General features: G+C 41.9%; 1 protein-coding gene and 1 pseudogene across 2 annotated transcripts in view; both read right to left on the minus strand.

Moving 5' to 3' along the window:
• On the minus strand, positions 1–2,380 carry LOC309960222 (protocadherin beta-3-like; annotated as a pseudogene). The gene has a single exon. The product of its transcript is annotated as a protocadherin beta-3-like (transcript).
• Positions 2,381–5,899: 3,519 nt separating this feature from the next.
• LOC309958907 (uncharacterized protein) overlaps positions 5,900–18,420 on the minus strand; it is a gene marked incomplete at both ends in the record, with an annotated part of 38,364 nt that continues 25,843 nt past the window's right edge. Inside the window, 3 exon segments of the mRNA XM_082835034.1 lie at positions 5,900–8,254; positions 8,258–8,315; positions 10,176–10,249. Coding sequence (XP_082691160.1) covers positions 5,900–8,254; positions 8,258–8,315; positions 10,176–10,249 — 2,487 coding nt within the window.

The raw sequence follows: 18,420 nt of genomic DNA on the forward strand, positions 1-18,420 counted from the left end.
TGCAATTGCCTTTTTGCACTAGTCCTGCCCAGTGTCTTGAACCAGACCACTAGGGAGAATCGGCTTCAAGAAGTTAAACTCATTTAACCCGGAGCCTCCCGTCAGACACACCTCGTACTGGTAGCTCTGGGACAGGGTCCCCGTGCCGCTGACGTCCACCAGGTGGCCTGGAAAGTGGCCCTCGGGCACCGAGCAGCGACTCACCGAGGCCGCCCCGCCCCTCCTGCACAGCCGCACCGCGACGAACACCAGCACCGAGAAGAGGAAGAGCCAGGACACCGACGCCAAAGCAACCACCAGGTAGACGGTGAGCCGGGCGGCCGGAACCGCGTCCGCCGCTTCCGCTTCCGGGGCCGGCAGGTAGGGCTGCGAGAAGCCGTCCACCAGCAGCACGTGCAGCGTGACGCTGGCCGAGAGCGGAGGCTCGCCGTTGTCCTTGACCAACACCACCGGCCTGTGCTTGGCCGCGTCGCGCTCGCTCAGCAGCCGGGCCGTGCGAACCTCGCCGTTGTGCGCCCACACGCCGAACAGGCCGGGCTCCATGGCCTTGAGCAGCTGGTACGACAGCCAGGCGTTCTGGCCCGAGTCGCCGTCCACCGCCACCACCTTGGTCACCAGGTAACCCGCCTCGGCCGCCCTGGGCACCAGCTCGGTGCAGGAAGCCGAGGCGTTCTGCAGCGGGTACAGCACGAAGGGCGCGTTGTCATTGCCGTCCGCCACGAGCACGCGCACCAGCGCCTGGCTGCTGAGCGCGGGCGAGCCGCGGTCGGCGGCGCCCACGCGGAACTCGAACGCCCGCAGGGCCTCGTAGTCCAGGGACCTCAGGGCGAACAGGTGGCCGTTGTCCGGGTTGATGGACACCAGGGAGGCCAGGGGCACGTGCGCGTCGAGGGGCGGCAGCAGCGAGTAGGTGACCTGGGCGTTGGCGCCCGCGTCTCTGTCTGTGGCGCGGACGCTGCCGAAGTGCAGGGCGGGGCTGTTGTCCTCGCGGACGGACAGGGTGTAGGAGGTCTGGGTGAAGGCGGGGGCGTTGTCGTTGACGTCGGACACCAGCACGGTTATGTTGTGCTCGGTTTTCAGCCTGGGGATTCCCATATCTGTGACTGTGATGGTGATGTTGTACTCAGCTCTGATCTCTCTGTCCAGCTCTCCTTCTGACAATAGGGTATAAAAATTCTCTACAGATGGTTTCAAGATGAAGGGGAGATCGTTCTCGATGGAACACACCATTTTCCCATTGTCTCCAGAGTCTAGGTCGGAAACACTGAAAACAGCCACCACAGTCTCTGGCGAGTTCTCTGGGATAGGGCTGGTAATTGAGAACAAGGTCAGTTCTGGTGGGTTGTCGTTCACATCAACCACCTGAACTATATCACTGTTGATTTTCCTGAAAGGCCTCCACCATCCTTGGCTTCTATGTCCACTTCATAAGTATGGATCGCCTCAAAATTCAAATATTTTATTAGTTGGATATCACCAGTAATTGGATTAAGTTGAAAAGTTTTTCTAATTTCTTCAGAAACATGAAAAAATGCATATGATATTGTCCCCAAATTTCCTGTATCTAAGTCAGAAGCTGAAACAGTGACAATAAGAGAGTTAACGGGGCTGTTCTCTAGAACTTGAACCTCATAGAGGGACTGTGTAAATTCTGGGGTGTTGTCGTTTATGTTTAAGACCAGGATGTGAACCTGGACGGTCCCAGACCTCAGTGGGGTCCCGCCATCCAGCGCAGTGAGCATTAACCTAAGCTCTGGCTGCTCCTCACGATCCAGTGCTTTGTCTAGTACTAGTTCTGGGTACTTCCTTCCATCCCTACGACTGCGTGTGAGAACGTGGAAATGGGAATTAGGAGTGATCGTGTAGTTTTGGAGACTGTTTCTTCCCACATCCAAGTCTTCAGCATTTCCCAAAGGAATTATTGTTCCTGGGGGAGTGTTTTCTAGGATTTTCAGCTGCATTTCATTTTCAGAGAATGCCGGAGAATGGTCATTTACGTCTATCACCTGGAGCTCATTTGTAATAAACTGCAAGGGATTTTGCAGGAATATCTGAAACTGCAGTATGCATGGCTCTGCGGAGCCGCATAGCTCCTCCCGGTCCAATTTCTCATGCAGGAGCAAATCACCGGTCTGATGGTTGAGCTGAAAATACTGTCTGTTCCCTTTAGACACAACTTGGGCCCCTCTCGCGGCCAGTTTCCCTACACTCAGCCCCAGATCCTTTGCTAGATTGGAGATGAAAAACCCCCTCTCTTTTTCCTCAGCCACAGAGTAGCGTCTCGACTGGGAAGAGACCCACCCAGAAAAACAAAGAGAAACAGGACTTGCCTTTGTCTAAGAAAGCGCTCCCCTCCGGCCTCCATTGCATTTTCTGCCATGTTCTTCCGAGAAATATTGTCAAGCTAGCCTCCAACAGCACTGGGAAACGCAGTCTTTTGCCTCCTAACCTTTGAAGAAAACCTAGCGAATAATCCTTACTAGAGTCTTAGATTTGCTTGCTTAAAAATCTGCCCCGACTCACAACCCCTAGTTTACTGCACTGAATCGTTGTGTTACTGAGTATACACAGTGCCTGCGGTTTAATTCTCCTTCTTAGTCAACAGCGCCACCGTGCGTTCGCTCACAGTTTCAGAATCTTGGAGAAGGTGATGTTTGCTGGGCTTTTTGTTTTGATTTTTTTAATCGCTTATTCCCTTTTATCAAACCGAGTTGATGCTACTGTAGGAATTCCTTCTGTTATATGGTTCAAATAAACACAATCTAGGGAGAAGAAATGCGCTCTTATCTAAAAGAAGTGACTGTCCCTGGTAGAGTCCCATTTCCATGATTTTGCGGAAGTGGGCACCTGCTAGAACTACTCACCCCACCTCCTGTAATTATTACAGAAAAAGTTTTACAAGATTTTGCTCTAAGTGATGAAGCTTCGCTTTCCTACTTGTGTTTTTCTTTATTTTCCAAATTTTGTAAAATGCACACGAGTTGCATTTATAGTCAGAAAAATGCTACGAAAAGACAACCTCAAGCAAGGTGATAAAAAATTATAATAGATCATGTCAGGGGATATATCCAGAGACCACAAATGCCTAATTCCTTCCACATTTTCGCACTCACTCAAGGAACACAGAGCTTTCTCCTCTTCCTATTTCACAGTAATTCTATGATTACTGGTTTCATCTGTATTAACTCTTTAATCTGCATAACTGTATTTCACCTGTGGAAACCGATATTTATTGCGTTTGTAGAAGTTAGATGTATTGTGGTAATAAGACAGACTGTGTCTATATATCTTATAGAGTTTCCCATCTAATGGGGTGAACAGAATTTAAACAGATGTTTAAACAGTACTATACAGGAAATGTATAATGAGTGCACTGGAAGTATACAATATGGAGACCTAACTTAATGGGGGGGATTCAGAAAGTTTCCCAAAGATGTCCCATTTAATCTGGAATATGAAGGATGAGAAGAAGTTTGCCAGGCTAAAACTAAAATGGGAAGATTCCATATATAAGGAATGCAAAGGCCCGGGGACAGTAAAGCATAGCTATTCTAGATAATGAAGGTAGGATAGTGTACCCAAAGTTTAGTGTCTCAAGAGTAAGTGGGGGGCTTCCCTGGTGGCGCAGTGGTTAAGATTCCACCTACCAATGCAGGAGACACGGGTTCGAGCCCTGGTCCAGAAGATCCCACATGGCGAGGACTAAATTAGCCCGCACGCCCTAGAGCCCGTGCTCTGCAACAAGAGAAGCCACCACAATGAGAAGCCCGTGCACCACAACGAAGAGCAGCCCCAGCTCATGGCAACTAGAGAAAGCTGGTGCGCAGCAACGAAGACTCAACCCAGCCAAAAATAAATAAATAGACATTAAAAAAAAAAAAGAAACATAAATATCACCTATTAAAAAATAAAGAGTAAGTGGGAAGACAAGGCTGGACAGGGAGGCAGGGGCCAAATAATAGATGGCTGGATTTTATTCTAAGAGTGAAAGGAAGCTATTGCAAGGTTTTGGGCAGAGCAACGAAACAGCACAAATATTATGTGTTCAATATAGCTTCTTCACAATTATAAGTAATGTTATATGAAGGACCATTTATTAAATTTACTCTTAATATTAATGATACTAAAAATAACAAAATTACACTTCTTATCCTTATGTTATCTTATTTGGACATAACTGCAAGCTATTTAAATAGCTGTTATCATTTCTGGGGGTACAGAAATTATATGACTTATCCAAGATCCAACAGGTAATAATTTGATACCAAGATACTTCTCTATATGAATGCTAAACTCAAAATGAGACCTTTAAATTTTATATTATAATTTTAATAGTATGTTCAAATAAACATGAAATAATATAAAAATTTAAAGATAGTCTGAAGAACATTAAAAATTAAAATTCCGTTTTAATGTGTGGATCAGAAATTGAACTGCAAGAAATAAATAAGAATAAAGAAAGTTAAATGAATCACTTAAGGAATTATGGAAGGAAAATATACATCATAAAATTGAAAACACAATTTCCCCATGTGGATTCCTTAAGCTAGTGGGCAGGAGAGGAGATTAAAATTAAGCAGAAAAAGAAAAAGGAAAACTATCTTGAAGGAAAGAGACACCAAGTACTAGTAACTGCATAATGTTTGAATAACAGTGAAGTTCTGTTAATAACCAAAAATTAAATCAGAGAGCATTTAATTCCAGCAAAATTTGTCCTGTGAGTATTTTAATGTATTTGAGTGTCAGTGTATCAAAGATGAAATAAAGACATTTCTTCAATCAGTCACTTAAAATTTTTATGAAGAACCTAGTCTTGCAGTCATTGTGCTAATCATGCAATAAATGGAGAGCTACTGAGAAACATAACTCAAGCACTAAAAAGGAAACAAAATAGCATTGAAAAGTCTAGGAAACTGAAAGGGGGAAAATGGAAGTATTCAGTGAAAAAAAAATAGAATGAGCAAACCAAGATAAATTTTTTTTTCCATGGGCTTATTTCCAATTGAATCATAAATGCTCCAGATATTTTTTTTAAATGCAATGCCAAATTACATATGAAGTTTCTAAAATTTGGTCATAGACAAAAACATGTACTCTCTCAGATCTTTTGGATTTTAATGAAGTACTCAAAGAATAGATGGTTTTAAATAATTAAAACAGATTTTTAAATGGAGGGATTGAAACAAGCAGAGGTTTTAAAATTTTTAATAAAAAGCATGAATAATTAGCATGTCTGAAAATGACTGGACATTGCTATTTATTTAACTACATTTTAGAATATTGGTAGTTGATTTATTGAAGACTTTTAATGTGGATGATTTGTAGAATCCAACAGTCAAGGTTTTCACAATCTCTAAAGAATCATACTTATCAGGTATGAACATTTTAAGGAAGTATATATTTAGAAAAGTGTGAGAGGGTGCTTTGTGATTCATGAATGTACCTATGTTAATGGTTTTAGCCAATGTGAGTTCACAGGAAGAAAGTTTAAACTAGCCTAAGAGAATACTCTATACAAACACAAATATTCTGGGTAGGAAAAAGAGTAATCCTGTGTACTTACTGCAAACTTTCAAAAATGTAGGAATGCAAAAATTACCTAGGGACTATGGAAGGTGAATTTTGAAAAAAAGTGCTCTAAAAATTAAAGACTTCAGAAAATACAAAATATACTTTTACACATTAAATCGAATAAAGTTACAGTGATATTAACAGTAAGAAAGAAAATTTGCATTCATTATACCACAGAGCAGCACATCTAGAAACACCAGTAACATGCGCTGAATTGGAATAAGATAGTTACATTTCAAATACAAAGAAAACAACTCCAATGGGCAAGGCAGTAAAAAAGGACTCTGCACAATTTGACTGAGACGGCATCATAGACCCTTATTAAAATTTAACTGAATTCAAAACTATTCCTGAAACTGGGGTTTGCCTCACTAACCCTCTCCTCATCTTGAGTAAGGAAGTTTGGGATAACCGGCTTGAGGAACTTGAAAGTCCCAGAGCCTCCCGTCAGACACACCTCGTACTGGTAGCTCTGAGACAGGGTCCCCGTGCCGCTGACGTCCACCAGGTGGCCCGGAAAGGGGCCCTCGGGCACCGAGCAGCGACCCACCGAGGTCGCCCCGCCCCTCCTGCACAGCCGCACCACGACGAACACCAGCACCGAGAAGACGAAGAGCGACGACACCGACGCCAAGGCGACCACTAAGTAGACGGTGAGAGGGGCGGCCGGGGCCGCGTCCGCCGTTTCCGCTTCACGGGCCGGCAGGTAGGGCTGCGAGAAGCCGTCCACCAGCAGCACGTGCAGCGTGACGCTGGCCGAGAGCGGAGGCTCGCCGTTGTCCTTGACCAGCACCAGCAGCCTGTGCTTGGCCGCGTCGCGCTCGCTCAGCAGCCGGGCCGTGCGCACCTCGCCGTTGTGCGCCCACACGCCGAAGAGGCCGGGCTCCATGGCCTTGAGCAGCTGGTACGACAGCCAGGCGTTCTGGCCCGAGTCGCCGTCCACCGCCACCACCTTGGTCACCAGGTAACCCGCCTCGGCCGCCCTGGGCACCAGCTCGGTGCAGGAAGCCGAGGCGTTCTGCAGCGGGTACAGCACGAAGGGCGCGTTGTCGTTGCCGTCCGCCACGAGCACGCGCACCAGCGCCTGGCTGCTGAGCGCGGGCGAGCCGCAGTCGGCGGCGCCCACGCGGAACTCGAACGCCCGCAGGGCCTCGTAGTCCAGGGACCTCAGGGCGAACAGGTGGCCGTTGTCCGGGTTGATGGACACCAGGGAGGCCAGGGGCACGTGCGCGTCGAGGGGCGGCAGCAGCGAGTAGGTGACCTGGGCGTTGGCGCCCGCGTCTCTGTCTGTGGCGCGGACGCTGCCGATGTGCAGGGCGGGGCTGTTGTTCTCGCGGACGGACAGGGTGTAGGAGGTCTGGGTGAAGGCGGGGGCGTTGTCGTTGACGTCGGACACCAGCACGGTTATGTTGTGCTGGGTTTTCAGTCTCGGTGTCCCCATATCTGTGACGGTGATGGTGATGTTATATTCGGATCTTGTTTCTCGGTCCAGGGCTCTGTTTGTGACTAAACTGTAAAAATTCTCAACAGAGGGTTTAAGAATGAAGGGAAGATCATCTTGGATGGAGCAAACCATCCTTCCATTGTCTCCAGAGTCAGGATCTGAAACGCTGAATACAGCAATTACAGTCTCCTGCAAGCTTTCTGGGATCTCAGTGATAAGCGTTGACATGGTCAGTTCTGGCGGGTTATCATTCAAATCCATCACTTGGACAAACACCACACAACTGCCAGAAAGGCCCCCACCATCTGTCGCCTGAATATTTAATGTATAAGTCTGAATAGTTTCAAAATCCAGTTCCTGTGTTAAAAGGAGTTCTCCCGATTTTGCATTTATTCCAAATGTTTTCCGAATATCCTCAGATGCTTGGGAAAGTACGTAAGATATTTCTCCATAGGTTCCAATATCTAAATCTCTGGCAGAGACAATGGCAACCTGGGATCCAATGGGGCTGTTTTCTAGGACATGCGCCTCATAGTGCAGCTTTGCAAACTCGGGGGCATTATCATTGACGTCTAAGACTTCAATGTGGATTAGGGCGGTCCCAGACCTGGGTGGAATCCCGCCATCCAGCGCTGTGACGGTTAATCTGATCTCAGGCTGTTCCTCTCTATCCAGTGCTTTGTCCAGCACCAGCTGTGGTAATATTGTGCCGTCGGCACTGTCTTGTAATTTAAGATGGAAGTGGGAATTGGGGCTGACTGTGTAACTTTGGAGACTGTTGCTTCCTACATCTAAGTCCTGGGCACGCTCTATTAGGAAAGTAGTTCCAGGAGTGATACTTTCTGAAATTTTCAATATTATTTCTTTGTCTAGAAAAACTGGAGAATGATCATTTATGTCCCTACTCCGTAGCTCAGCCTGGAAAAACTTCAAGGGATTTTCCAGTAACATCTGGAAAGGTAGTACACAGGGCTCGGTAGGGCCACATAGCTCCTCCCGATCCAGTTTCTCATTTAACAACAAATCCCCGGTCTGCCTATCAAAATGCAAACGCATTTTTTTCCCTTTGGAAACGACCCGGGGGGCCCGAGCAGCTAGATCATCTACCTCCAACCCCAAGTCTTTCAACAGATTGGCCACAAAGGAGCCACTGTCCATTTCCTCGGCCACTGAATAACGCCTAGGCTCAGAGCCAGCCTGAGCTATGCCCAGCCAAACAAAGAATATCAAGACTTGCCTTTATTTCAGAAAGCATTTCTTCCTCTCTCCTGCCTCCATCGCTCTCTCGTTTCCCAGCAAACTTGACCCAGCTCGGATTCACGTTGTCGCTGATCTATCTCCCAGTATCACTCAGACACTGGGATAGGTGGAGATGCCTATGGCCCTGATTTCCCGGAGCAACTGCCTTAGAAAGCCTCCTTTTCCTGCTTGCTTCTTTAGCAGAGCATCTGGCTAGAGGAGCGCAGACTGGTAGCTTTCTTCCTTCTACTTCTAATGCTGCAGCGCCACCCTGCGTCCTTTCCGAGTGTTTATTTTTACCAAAACATTAAGGAAATCCCAATCCTTTCTTTCAGACTGATGGCAATCTAAATGGAATATTTTCAAGTAGTGTCTCTCAATGTACCGAAGTAACAATAATTCCATATTAACTAAAATCCAGTCCCTAATAACTTTTTAAAATTATCCTTCCATTATCCTCCCCCAGTTTTCTTCAACTTAAATAAGAATTCATATTCACTCTTGAATTCCTTTTACAAATGCACTTATTTTCTTAACCACTTGACATAAGGAATGTCTTAGAAAATTTGTTTTTAAACCAAGTTTTATGATTGTATTGGTGTTACATCTGTTTATTCTAGAACAGTCCCCTGTATTTTATTGATATTGAATTTTTTGAAGTGTCCAGATCAGTTGTCTTACAGGTAAACAAAAGATAAAAATAGCTAAGGCATTGGTACTTGTGACTATAAATTAACAATTAGCTATGCTTCAGAAGAAAAGAAAACACTACTGAAGATAGAGCAATAAAACAACAACTATAGCATTATTCAGAAAGGGGGTGTTTCCTCTACTTTTTACCCAGAGCCCAAAAAGCAAGAATGCCAAGGGTGATAGCTGTCTCCACATACTATCTTGTTTTTAGCTTCAAGTAACCTAATTTAATTGGAGATAAGGTGATGTTAAAGAGATGTATCTCCCGTCTCTCTGTCTTGCATTAGGTTGGCAGAATATGGGGATTTTTTTTTTTTTTTACATTCAATGGAAAGAAAATTCTGGAAGGAAGGACCAAGGCATTTTCTTTTTATTCCAGAGTTCTGAGATAATCCTTAAAGAGGTGAAGTCTTCTTCTGGAAGTACTTGTAGGATGAGCAGGTAAGTGTCAACATCACCAATTTTATGGAATTGTCATCCAACATCTTTTACATGAAGAAAGGTATTTCTGAAACTATGTCCTATGTAAATTTCCTGAATGTTTGCCATGTAGCCATGAAGTTGCCTGGTAATTTTCTTGCAGTGGATGTTTATAATGCACAGATATGAGTGGTATTTAAAATGTGTGGTGAGTACGCACCAGAGATTGGAGAATTCAGTGAGACTGGAAAATTCAGTGAGCCTGGAGAATTCTGTGAACAGCTCCTTAATATACTGAGATTAAATCTTGAGCAGGCTTTGACAACCAGGTTGCTGAGGAGCATGCATCTCAAAGGTTGCCACTGATTGTCACGATCTGGACCTTAGGAGGTCTGCGACTAGTGTTGATACCTACCATTTTCTTCTGTGAGAGTTAAACTTACCATAGGTTGTTCTTCATCCAGTGATTTTCCCCCAAGAATGGGCAAATTACTCACCCCACTGTTGCATCGCATATTATTGTGAAATTAAACTCCCTGTGTGGTTTCCAATGGTGGAAAATTCAACCAAATCTCATGCACATCCCCATGCACATTCTGAAACATTCACAAGAATTTTTCAAAGGGGCAACATCTCAGATTCAGAGTTTTCTCAGAAAACAAAAAAATTTACAGGTAATACTTGGAAATGTATAGTTTCTATAGGTCTGGCTTCCTATTCAGGAGGAAAGGCTCTTCTGTGGGTGTATCTAAACTATTCTTTGATCTCTTAATAGTTTAGATCCACCCACAGAAGAGCCTTTACTCACGAATCTTTGGTCAGTTTGGAAACCACCTTGCTCAGGTCTGTCCGCCCGCCGCTACGCAGACACTCCCCTTTCCGCTGCGAGGCCAAATCTCCAGGAACCGGCTATAAAAAGCAGCCTTCCTTTTCCTGGGCTGCTTACGCTACGCCCAGGAAGAAAAGGAAAACTCACCACTTGCCTTTTTCTGCTGGATTTTCTCTCAGTTTCCAGCATAGCCTCTTGGACTGCGTTGTCTTTAATGAAAGAAGCCTTCGGAAGTCTTCCAGTAGGGATAACATCAACATATATCTAGTTCCCATTTGTTTGAAGAAAAGTCTAAAATCTCAGCTTGCTGCCTACGTTTTCCAAGGCGCGTCAACCCCCAGCCCCTCTCAGTTTTGTCTTTTGTAAAATGGAGTCTGTGGCAAGCGCCTGGCTCCACCTCCATTTTTAGCCTGCAGCGTCGCCAGGCGTCTGAACTGCAAACCTGGTTTGTAAGGCGCTTTCCCTCAGAAACTGTCAAAAAACAAACAAACAAAAATCTGTTCGTGTCACGTGGTCTAGTGGCACAATTCTTACCTCCTGATAGTTTAAATTACTTCTCCGACTTTGGGTTGAGCTAATTACAATTTTTAATTAGTATACGGCTTTATTATCAGCCAGCTGTACAATTTCTTTTGAGAGTAATTTGAATTTGATTTCTTCCATTTTAGACAGGCCAGTCGTTTGGCTGTACATTCATTGAGTTTTTAAATTCATCGGCAGCTGTTTATTACACACAGATTAATTTCAGGCACTGTGAAAGGCATTAGGGATATAAAATGGAATAAAGCCTGGTACTTACACCCCAAGAGGTTACAGCCTAGAAGTAAAGTAAAGCAATAATTACTGTAGTGAGTCGTAAGTGCTAAGACAGTGATTTGCACAGGCACTCTGAAGTACTCAAAAGGAATATTTAAGCAAGAACAGAAATGGGGTATCAGGAAAGATTCTCAGAGGAGGTGAGGTTCGAGGTACGTTGAATTTTATGGTACCAACTTAAAAAGAAACCCATTGAAATAGTTTTCGACTGCAGATAAAGTAGATAAAGTATTTCTGATTTTACAGGAAAGAAGTTTTACTCAAATGATGGGACCATCATGGCTTATTTGGGATACAGTCTTTTACTCAGTCAACATCACAGAGTTCTGTATGACGTGTTGTGGGGTGACAACTAACTAAAAGACTAGGGCTGGGCCCTTGTTTCCTGTTTCAATTTGCTCATCTATCTAATACTCAACTTAAAGGAGAGTCCTAAGCATGAGTATGTGTGTGTGTGAGTGGCTTGTTCTGTTAACAATATCTTTAGGAGATATTTTTGAGTGGTGATTAAGAGCACAGACTTTTATGTCAGGAAATATTCAAGTACTGGCTCTGCTACATCGTATATGTTAAGTTAGGAAAATTCTTTACTCTCTCCAGACTTCAGTTTCCTCATCTGAAGGAAAAAAAAAAAAAAAAACAACTGATGTAAGGATGGTATCTACTTCATGAATTTGTAAGAACTAAGTGAAACAATGCTTATGAAATAGTCAGCCTAGTTCTTGGAACATCATAGTGTTTCATAAGTGCTCGCTATTTTAAGTGGTGATACAGTGAAAACAGGGAACTTACCTACATAGTTCGGTTTACTCCTACCAACAAATGTAAGTCTAAATGACTCCCTTGTGTATGTTGGTGGGAATGTAAATTGGTGCAGCCACTATGGAAAAGAGTATGGAGGTTCCTCAAAAAAAGAACTGTCATATGATCCAGCAATTCCACTTATGGGTATATATCTGAAGGAAATGAAATCACTATCTCAAAGAAATATTTGCACCCCTATGTTCATTGTAGCATTATTCACAATAGCCAAGACATGGAAAAAACCTAAGTGTCCATCCATGGATGAATAAAGAAAATGTGGTGTGTATATATACATGGTAATTATGTCAGAAAAAGGATATGTTAACTGACCTTACTGTGGTAAACATCTTGCAGCAGAAAGGGGAATATTAGAGTAGTGGCAAGAGGACAGACCCAAGCAGGGTGGTTTACAAAGAAACCAAAGAATATCTTAGATCCACCCACAGAAGAGCCTTTGGTTCCAAAGGGAAGGCAGATGTATAGAAGCGCTACATTTCCAAGTATTACTTGTAGACTTCCTTTCTGTATTCTGAGAAAAATCTATGAATCTGAGATGTTCTCCCTTTGAAATATTCTTCTAGAGTACCAGAATGTACATGAGGAAGTGCATGAGATTTGCGTGAATATTCCATCATTGGAAACTACACAATCAGTTCAATTTCCGTTTTGTTGTTGTTGTAATTATGGTGACAATATTGAGCTCTCCTCTCATAGCAACTTTCTATTATTGAAGTATAGTTGATTTACACTATCATGTTAGTTTCAGGTGTACAGCAAAGTGATATAGATATATATACATACATATATATATATATTCTTTTTCAGATTCATTTTCATTATAGGTTATTACAAGATATTGAATACAGCTCCCTGTGCTATATAGTAAATCCTTGTTGTTTATCTGTTTTATATATAATATTGTATATCTGTTCATCCAAACTCCTATTTTATTTCCTCCCCCTTCCCCTTGAGTAACCATAATTTGGTTTTCTGTCTGTGAGTCTTTCTAATTTGTAAACAAGTTTATTTGTATTATTTCTTATATTCCATATATAAGCAATACCAGATAATATTTGTCTTTCTTGGTCTGACTGACTTCACTTTCTATGATAATCTCTAAGTCCATCCATGTTGCTGCAAATGGCATTATTTCATTCTTTTACACGGCTGAGTAACATTCTTTTTGTATATGTACACCACATCTTTATCCATTCATCTGTTGATGGACATTTCCATTCTTTCCATGTTTTGGCGATTGTGAGTAGTGCTGCTATGAACGTAGGGGTGCATGTATCTCTTTGAATTATAGTTTTGTCTGGATTATGGCCAGGAGTGGGATTGCTGGATCATATGGTAATCTATTTGTAGTTTTTATAGGAATCTCCATGCTGTTCTCCATAGTGGCTGCACCAATTTACATTCCTACGAACAGTGTAGGAGGGTTGCCTTTTCTCCACACTGTCTCCAGCATTTGTTATTTGTACTTTTTTTTTTAACATCTTTATTGGGGTATAATTGCTTTACAATGGTGTGTTAGTTTCTGCTATATAACAAAGTGAATCAGTTATACATATACATATGTTCGCATATCTCTTCCTTCTTGCGTCTCCCTCTCTCCCACCCTCCCTATCCCACCCCTTTTAAAGATGGCCATTCTGACCGGTGTGAGGAGGTACCTTATTATAGTTTTGATTTGCATTTCTCTAATAATTAGCGATGTTGAGCATCTTTTCATGTGTCTGTTGGGCATCTGGATGTCTTCTTTGGAGAAATGTCTATTTGGGTCTTATGCTCATTTTTTGATTGGGTTCTTTGTTTTTGTTTGTATGTTTGTTTTTTGGTATTAAGTTGTATGAGCTGTTTGGATATTTTAGAAATTAAGCCCTTGTTGGTCGCATCGTTTGTAAATATTTTCTCCCGTGCTGTAGGTTGTCTTCTTGTTTTGTTGATGGTTTCCTTTGCTCTGCAAAAGCTAATAAGGTGGATTAGGTCCCATTTGTTTAATTTTGCTTCTATTTCTTTTGCCTTGGGAGACTAATCTAAGAAAATATTGCTGTAATTTATATCAGAGAATCATTGACCTATGTTCTCTTTTAGGAATTTTATGGTGTCATGTCTTATATTTAAGTCTTTAAGCCATTTTGAGTTTATTTTTGTGTATGGTGGGAGGGAGTACTCTAACTTCATTAATTTACATGTGGCTGTCCAGAGTTCCCAACACCAGCTGAGAAGACACTGTCTTTTCTCCACTGTTTATTCTTCTCTCCTTTGTCAAAGATTAATCGACTGTCGGTGTGTGGATTTATTTCCGGGATGCTTATTCTTTCCCATTGATCTGTATGTCTGTTTTTGTGTCTATATCACACTGTGGTTTTTTTTAATAACATTTTTTAAATTTTGGATTGCACTTGGGCAAGGGCGAGGGATCTGGTGTGTGTTTGTGTCTGTGTGTGTGTGTGTGTGTATGTGTTTTCCACTCATTGTTTTCACAGCTTGGGACTGCTAAGGTCTTTTCTTTTGTTAAGACCGTGCTGTGCGGCATAGGGGATCTTAGTTCCCTGACCAGGGATCGAACCTATGTCCCCTATATCGGGAGCACAGAATCTTAAACAATGAATCGCAAGGGAAGTTCCCACACTGTGTTTTTTGTAATTTATTTTATTGAAGCATAGTTGAGTTATGATGTTGTGATGATTTCTGATGTAGAGGAGAGTGATTCAGTTTTACATACATACAGATACTTTTACATATTCATGTCCATTACTGTTTTTCATAGGATATTGTGTATAGTTAAATGTGCTTTACAGTAGTACCTCGTTCTTGATCCATTCTTTATATAATAGTTTGCATCTGCTAATCCCAAACTGCCAATCCATATCTCTCCTTCTTGGCAACCACAGGTCTGTTATCTATGACTCTGAGTCTGTTTCTGTTTGCAGATGAGTTCGTTTTTGTCATATTTCAGATTCCACATGTAAGTGATACCATATGGTATTCGTCTTTCTCTTTCCGACTTCCTTCACTTAGTTTTGGGAAGTGGTAGTGGGAAGATATTTTCCATACCATGTCATGGAAAGACCAGAATGAAATTTTTGGCCAACCCAATGTGATAATCTCTTGGTCCATCCGTGTTGCTGCAAACGGCATTATTTCAGCATCTTTTATGGCTGAGTACTACTCCATTATATATGTATATATACACCATATCGTCTTGATCCCTTTCTCTCTTGACTGACATTTAGGGTGATCCCGTGTCTTGGCTATGGTGGGTAGTGGTCCTCTGAACCTAGGGGTGCATGTATCTCTTTGAATGATAGTTTTGTCTGGATGTATGACCAGGAGTGGAATTGCAGGATCATATGGTAATTCTAGCTGTACTTTTTTGAGGAACCTGCCTACTGTTTTTTATAGTGGCTGCAACAATTTATATTCCCCCACACACTGTAAGAGGGTTACCTTTTCTCCACACCCTCTCCAATATTTGTTATTTGTAGAATTTTTAATGATGGCCATTCTGACCCGAGTGAGGTGGTACCTCAGTGTTCTTTTGATTTCCATTTCTCTACTAATCAGTGATGTTGAGCATTTTTTCATGTGTCTATTGGCCATCTGGATGTCTTCTTTGGAGAAATGTCTGTTTGGCTCTTCTGTGCATTTTTGACAGGGATGTTCATTTTTCTTTTATACATTTGTTTGTATGAGCTGTTTGTATATTTTAGCAGTTAAGCCCTTGTCAGTCACATGCTTTGCACATCTTTTCTCCCATTCCGAAGGTGATCTTTTTCTTTTGTTGATGCTTTCCTTCGCTGTGCAAAAGCATATAAGGATGATTAGGTCCCATTTGTTTATATTTGCTTTCATTTCTTTTGTACTGGGAGACCAATCTAAGAAAATATTGCTATAATGTATGTCACAGAATGTTTTGCCTATGTTCTAGGAGTTTTATGGTGTCTGGTGTTACATTTAAGTCTTTAAGGCATTTTGAGTTTATTTTTGTATATAGTGGGAGGGAGTGTCTACCTTCATTGATTTTCATGTGTCTGTTCTCATTCCCAGTACCACTTGCTGAAGAGACTGTCTTTTCTGTCTTATATACTTGCCTCCTTCATGGAAGATTAATCGTCCATTGGTCTGTGGATTTCGTGCCGGGCTCCTTCATCTGTTACAGTGATGTATGTATCTGTTTTTTGCCTATACCACATTATGTTTCTTTCGATTTATTTTATTGAAGTATAGTTCATTTACACTGCTTTCTGCTGTACAGCACTGTGATTCAGTTTTACATATATATATATATATATATATATATATATACTTTCCACATTCTTTTTTAGTACAGTTTATCAGGATATCGAATGTAGTTCCCTGTGCTGTACAATAGGACCTTGTTGTTTATTTATTCTCTATAGAATAGGTTGCATCTGCTAATCCCAAACTTGCCATCCATCCTTCTCCCAGTTCCTCTCCCCCTTGGCCACCACAGGTCTGTTTTCTATGTCTTTGAGTCTGTTTCTCTTATGTTGGTAAGTTCATTTGTGTCCTATTTCTGATTCCCTGTATAAGTAATATCACATGGTATTTGTCTTTCTCCTTTTGACTTCCTGCATGTAATATGATAATCTCTAGGTCCTTCCAGGTTGCTGCAAATGGCATTGTTGCATTATTTTTTACGGCTGAGTAGTACTCCATCGTATACATGTACCACGTCTTATTTTTTTTCCAATTTTTAAATTTTATTATTATTATTCTACATCTTTATTGCAGTATAATTGCTCTACAATGGTGTGTTAGTTTGTACTTTATAACAAAGTGAATCAGTTATACATATACATATGTTCTCATATCTCTTGCGTCTCCCTCCCTCCCATCCTCCCTATCCCATGCCTCTAGGTGGTAACAGAGCACTGAGCGGATATCCCCGTGCTATGCGGCTGCCTCCCACTAGCTATCTATTTTACGTTTGGTAGTGTATATATGTCCATGCCATTCTCTCACTTTGTCACAGCTTACCCTTCCCCTGCTCCATATCCTCAAGTCCATTCTCTAGTAGGTCTGTGTCTTTATTCCTGTCTTACCCCTAGGTTCTTCATGACATTTTTTCTTAAATTCCATATATATGTGTTAGCATACAGTATTTGTCTTTCTCTTTCTGACTTACTTCACTCTGTATGATGGACTCTAGGTCCATCCACCTCATTACAAATACTTCAATTTCGTTTCTTTTTATGACTGAGTAATATTCCATTGTATACATGTGCCACATGTTCTTGAACCATTCATCTGTCGATCGACACTTAGGTTATTCCCATATCTTGGCTTGTGAATAGTGCTGCTGTGAACATAGGGGTTCATGTATCTCTTTGAATGATAGTTTTGTCTGGATATATGCCAAGGACTCAGATTGCTGGATTATAATGTACCTCTTTTTGAACTTTTTGGAGGACAGTGCTTATTGTTTCCTCTAGTTGCTACACCCATTTACATTCCCACCAATAGTGTAGGAGGGTTTCCTTTTGTCACACCCTCTCCAGCATTTCTTCTTTGTAGGCTTTTTAGTGATGGCCATTTTGACTGGTGTGAGGTGATACCACTTTGTAGTTTTGATTTCCATTTCCCTAATAATCAGCAATGCTGAGCATTTTTCATGTGTCCATTGGCCATCTGGATGTCTTCTTTGAATAAATCTCTAAGTCTTCTGCCCATTTTTGGATTGGTTGTTTAGTTTGCTTGTTGGTTTGTATTGAGTTGTGTGTGCTGTTTGTATATTTTAGAATTTAAACCCATTTTGGTCGCATCGTTGAAAACATTTTCTTTCATTCTGTAGGTTTTTTGTTTTGTTTTGTTGATGCTTTCCTTTGCTGTGGAGGAGCTTCTAAGGTTGATTAGTCCCGTTTGCTTATTTTTGCTTTTAATTCTTTTCTGTTGGCCAGCTGATCTAAAAAAGCATTGCTAGGATTTTTGTCAGAGGATGTTTTGCCTATGATTTCTTCTAGGTGTTTTATGGTGTCATGTCTTTATATTTAAGTCTTTAAGCCATTTTGAGTTTATTTTTGGGTACGGTGGGAGGGAGAGTTCTAACTTCATTGATTTACATGTGGCTGTTTATCTTTCCCTATGCCACTGGCTGAAGAGACTGTCTTTTCTTCATTGTCCATACTTGCTCCTTCATCACAGATTAATTCACTGTCGGTACGTGGATTCCTTTCTGGGTTCCTTATTGGGGTCCGTTACTCTATATGTCTGTTGTTGTGCCAATACCACACCGTGTTGTGTTTTTTTAACATTTATTTCAATGAAGTGTATTTGATATACGATGTTGTGTTAATTTTCTGCTCTGCAGCACAGTATTGAGAATTAGTATATAAAGATTCTCTTTCATATTTCTTTCTGTTACAGTGTATCACAGGATGTTGCATATAGTTGCCTGTGGTATACAGAAGGACCTAATTGTTTGTCCACTCTCCATGTAATAGTATATATCTGCTAATCCCAAACTCCCAATCCATCCCTTCCCTACCCTTCTGCCCCTTGGCAACCACTGGTCTGTTCTTTAGGTCTCTGAGTCTGTGCAGATGAGTTCCTTTTTGTCATATTTCAGATTCCA

Source organism: Leucopleurus acutus (assembly GCF_964270905.1).
Source record: "Leucopleurus acutus genome assembly, chromosome: 3".
NCBI lineage: Eukaryota > Metazoa > Chordata > Mammalia > Artiodactyla > Delphinidae > Leucopleurus > Leucopleurus acutus.